Consider the following 4,196-nt stretch of genomic DNA (forward strand, 5'->3'; position numbering starts at 1 on the left):
GGGTCAGAGTTGAGCCAAATTCGGTGTGGCCCGACCCATGTACACCCCTACAACCTAATACCGTTCCTCCTTTTATAATACTCTAATTATAATTTTTTACTCAGAAAATTACAATACACAACCTATGTATTCACAATACGCAGTTTGTGTCTTTACAATACACAGTCTGTGTATTGTGGTGTATTATGACTTTAATATTTAAATAATACAATACGTATTCTGCGTATTGCTTTATAAATATTTAAAAATTAAATCCGCCCACTGCGTATTGTCTTTATAAATATTTAAAAACAGAATCCACCTTCTAAAAATTTGTCCTCTGCAAATTTTACAACCACCATAAATTTGCAAAATACCCTAACTTCCAATATTAAAAAATTACACTAAATCTTTGTCAATATCTAAAAAAATGAACCGTCAGATTTACCTATGAACCGAAAAGGAAAAGAAAAACAAAATCTATTTCGGTCTGGTCGGTTCCGGTTCAATTTCTGGTTCGACAGATCAACGAACCGAAGCTGCTTGAATTCGATGCGAACATGGAACCCCAAAGCCGACGCTCTCTCTGTTCTTCGCTTCCCAAAACTCTGATCTTTTTCTTTTCTTTTCCTTCACTGCTTCCCGCTGACCAAACCCTAATAAATTGTCCGAACCAGATAGCGTAGCATCGGAATTTTTTACCCTGGTCTAGAAATCGATGGAGATTCACTACAGTAGCAGTTACTTCGAAAGGCGCCCCATAATCAGGTCCAAGGCGCCAGCTGCTAAATGGGTTAAAGAATGGTACCATCACTCTCTTCTTCAATCCAATGTCCCTTTTGTTATTTATTTTCATTTAAAATAATTGTGTTTCTATGTTTATGGGGTTTTTAAGTTCATAAAAAATATGCTGCTTCTTTGAATTCATTTTTGGTGCTTATGTGTGCGATTCATTCGTGTTACTGTTCTGAGCGTGGTTTTTAGTGTGCTATACTGAGATTGATACTATTCATGTACGGAATTTGGTGTGAAGTGTGAACAAATAGTGGTTAATTGGAGAATGGAGAATGCAATTGTCTTTGTCTGAACAAATTGAAGTTGTATTTTATTTATTTATTGAGCAGGCAATTTGATATATCTAGGATCAAAAAGTAGTTTTCTTGAATAAGAAGTGGTTTCTTAGTTTGCAATTAATTCATATATTGCTTTCAGTTTGCATTTTATAGTCTTCTTTTTGTCATCAGTTGGACATGTATTACCCTAACGATCGGCGCAATGTTCCTGCCAGGGTTCCCCAAGATGTTGTAGCCACTGGGGGGAAATGCATGCTCTTAAGATGGGTTAGAGGTTAGTACTGTAACTTGTGCTGCTATTCTATTTTTGTGTAGCTTCTAGAACTAGTATTCAACCTATGTATAGATGTGACTGTTGCCTAACGTTTCTCTTGTTTTACTTTGCTTAGAGGATGCCTCGAAGGCATTGCAGGAAAAGGAAAAAGAACCGGCTGTACCTGAACCGGAACCAGAGCCAACTACTGAAGTGCTTTTTCTTTGCAGCTATGAAGGATGTGGAAAGACGTTCATTGATGCCGGTGCATTGAGGAAACATTCTCACATTCATGGAGAGAGACAATTTGTTTGTCACTATGAGGGGTGTGGAAAGGTACTGATTTTGTTACTTGGGACACACATGCATCTCTTGTATCTATATACTGTTCTATTGATAAATTGTTTGTGTTTCAGAAATTTCTTGATAGCTCAAAGTTGAAAAGACATTTTCTCATTCACACAGGGGAGAGGGATTTTGTTTGTCCCCATGAAGGCTGTGGTAAGGTAATAATCTATCCATTGAAAGGGCTTGTTCTTATTTTTTTTGAGGACTTTCTTTTTTCCCTGGTTGCTGTTACATGTACTGTTTTTAGTATGACAATTGTTGATGGATGACAAAACTTCTTCAAAGTCTGCATTACTCTTCACAATGGATAAAATTGTGTTTGTGTATGTGTCTTGATTAGTCATTTACTATTTCGTTCTCTGTTGAACTCCATTATTCTTTATCTTGAGATAACAAGCCTTTTTGTGAGTTTATGTGTATGCATTCAACATCTTTGTGACCAAATTTATTGATCTATATAGGCCTTCTCTCTGGATTTCAACTTAAGGTCTCACATGAAAACACATTCACAAGAGAACTATCATATCTGTCCGTACTCAGATTGCGGAAAGAGATATGCTCACGAATACAAGCTAAAGAATCACATTGCCTCTCACCATGAAAAGGTAGGGTAATCTTTTCTGTTTGTGACTGGTGCATATCTCTAATTCAAAAGTCCTGAAATATATCACCTTAGACAATCTTTTGGTTCACAATTTCGACTTACAGAACACAGCAGTGGAGGTGCCGAAGTATACTCCGCCTTCAGAAAGACAACCAAAAACTACTAAACATTCTGGCGCAGCATATGGTTCTGCATCGTCAGATCGCCCCTATGCATGCCCTTATGAAGGATGTGAAAAAGCCTACATTCATGAATACAAGCTTAAACTCCATTTGAAGAGGGAACATCCTGGGCATATGTCTGATGAAAATGCAGAGCATGCTCAAGCTAATCTTGATAATGAAATGGATGAAGCAAGCGATCAAGATGCCTATGGTGGCAAACGGTCAAATGGTAAAATTCAGAAGCAAAGTAAGCTAAAACCAAACCTTAAGTTGCCTCCTTCCAAAATCGCCAAACGCAAAGCACCGCTGCCTACTCCTGCCACCATAGCTGTAACAAAGAAACCTTGGTCTGTGAATGGGAAAGGGGAGGCTTACAACGAAGAAGACAGCGAAGAAACAGAAGAGGAGGATCGCGACAATGTTGAAGATGGTTGGAGATATGCTGGCAACAATGACGACGATGATGAAGAAACAGAATATGAAGACTGAGATACTTGTGGCATCCTCTGCCACTATTTGAATATTTGTCTTTGTTTTGTTCTTCTACAAATTTTTTCCCTCAATTCATTTAGTTCACCAAAGGACAGTTTCATGTTATACAAGACTGTATTTGCTGTTGGAAAATTAGAATTGTTAGGAAGAAGAATTATATTAGTTAATAAAACGTGAATTTAACCAAAGTCTTTATTGTCATTCTTGTCAATAAGCCTATACATAGGTTATAAGTCAGCAACCAATGTAGTTTATAAGTCAAAGAAATCCGACATTGAGTTTATCAGAATCTTAAGGAGAGCCTTAAGAACAGTTTGAACTTTGAAGTTTAGGTGTTTTTTGGTCCGCTTTTAGAATTTACAATTTTGGTTCATTTAATAAGAATACTTTTTTAAAAAATAAACTACTAAATATTTTCAATTGAGCAAACAAGTGAAGGTTCCGTTTTTTGTATATTATAAACTACTAAATATTTTTGGTCCGTTTTTTGTGTGAATTTTTTTTTTATTTTATTATAGGCAAAACGTCAGTAATGTATTGTATATGGATTTATTTTTTTATCCACGTGTTAACCATGCACGTTTTGTGCAAAACGTCGCCAACGTTTTTTCTGTAGCAGTCAATAATCCTCCACAACGACGTTAAACACATTTTTTTGGACATTTCAGTGGATTATACCCATCTAGGCCTCAATATTAAAAATAAAAAACTCACAAGGGAACAACCATTTTGTAGCATCATAAAATGGACTTCAAAAAAGGCAAATAACAAAATAATTTCCAAATATATATTATGTTTTACAAAATTAACTAACGTTTAGTTTAATTTCTCAAACAGAACACATTTTAATTTTTAATATTTATTTTGTAACGTGAAAAATGACTGTTTACTCCATTTTTAATCAAAACCCTCGGTTCTGAAGAAAAGAAACCTAGTTTAGTTTGGGTGAAGGGAAGCTGGGGAGTTGAGTACTGGACAGTGCAGAGGACAAGCATGGCTTCTTCAGCATCGCCGGCGGCAACGGCATCATCTTCTCTGTCTGAGGAGGAAGTGACGCTGACAGTGAAGTGGAGCGGCAAGGAGTACACAGTCCGGGTTTGCGGTGACGACACCGTTGGGGAGCTGAAGCGGCGCATCTGCCAGCTCACCAACGTCCTCCCTATCCGGCAGAAGCTTCTTTACCCGAAGGTTGGTTCGAAGCTCAACGACGACAACCTCCTTCTCTCCACCCTCCCCCTTAAGTCCTCCTTCAAGATGACCATGATCGGGTGCGCCTCGCTCTC

At 37.5% G+C, this 4,196-nt stretch overlaps 2 protein-coding genes across 3 annotated transcripts in view; both read left to right on the forward strand.

Moving 5' to 3' along the window:
• On the forward strand, positions 516-3,101 carry LOC107631732 (uncharacterized zinc finger protein At4g06634). Of its 2 annotated transcripts, none has more exons than XM_016335272.2 (6): positions 516-783; positions 1,224-1,326; positions 1,442-1,641; positions 1,722-1,811; positions 2,115-2,258; positions 2,362-3,101. In XM_016335272.2, the coding sequence occupies exons 1-6, from the start codon at positions 781-783 to the stop codon at positions 2,908-2,910; spliced, it is 1,089 nt and encodes a 362-aa protein (XP_016190758.1). In that variant the 5' UTR covers positions 516-780; the 3' UTR covers positions 2,911-3,101. The 2 variants fall into 2 exon arrangements, with proteins under 2 accessions (XP_016190758.1, XP_016190757.1); XM_016335271.2 differs by having other exon boundaries at positions 520-783; positions 1,268-1,326.
• LOC107631731 (ubiquitin-like domain-containing CTD phosphatase) overlaps positions 3,779-4,196 on the forward strand; it is a 2,529-nt gene continuing 2,111 nt past the window's right edge. The window contains exon 1 of the mRNA XM_016335270.2: positions 3,779-4,181. Within this exon, the coding sequence (XP_016190756.1) occupies positions 3,907-4,181 (275 nt within the window). The 5' untranslated portion in view covers positions 3,779-3,906. The remainder of the gene's footprint in view (positions 4,182-4,196) is intronic.

Source organism: Arachis ipaensis, chromosome B03, assembly GCF_000816755.2.
Source record: "Arachis ipaensis cultivar K30076 chromosome B03, Araip1.1, whole genome shotgun sequence".
Lineage (NCBI taxonomy): Eukaryota > Viridiplantae > Streptophyta > Magnoliopsida > Fabales > Fabaceae > Arachis > Arachis ipaensis.

Bases quoted from the DNA above. Each gene is read 5' to 3' on its own strand.
- LOC107631732 (XM_016335271.2), top strand. From the start codon at position 698: ATGGAGATTCACTACAGTAGCAGTTACTTCGAAAGGCGCCCCATAATC. The intron at 784-1,267 runs GTACCATCACTC...TGTTCCTGCCAG, and splicing joins GCTAAATGGGTTAAAGAATG to GGTTCCCCAAGATGTTGTAG. The intron at 1,812-2,114 runs GTAATAATCTAT...TGATCTATATAG, and splicing joins CCCATGAAGGCTGTGGTAAG to GCCTTCTCTCTGGATTTCAA.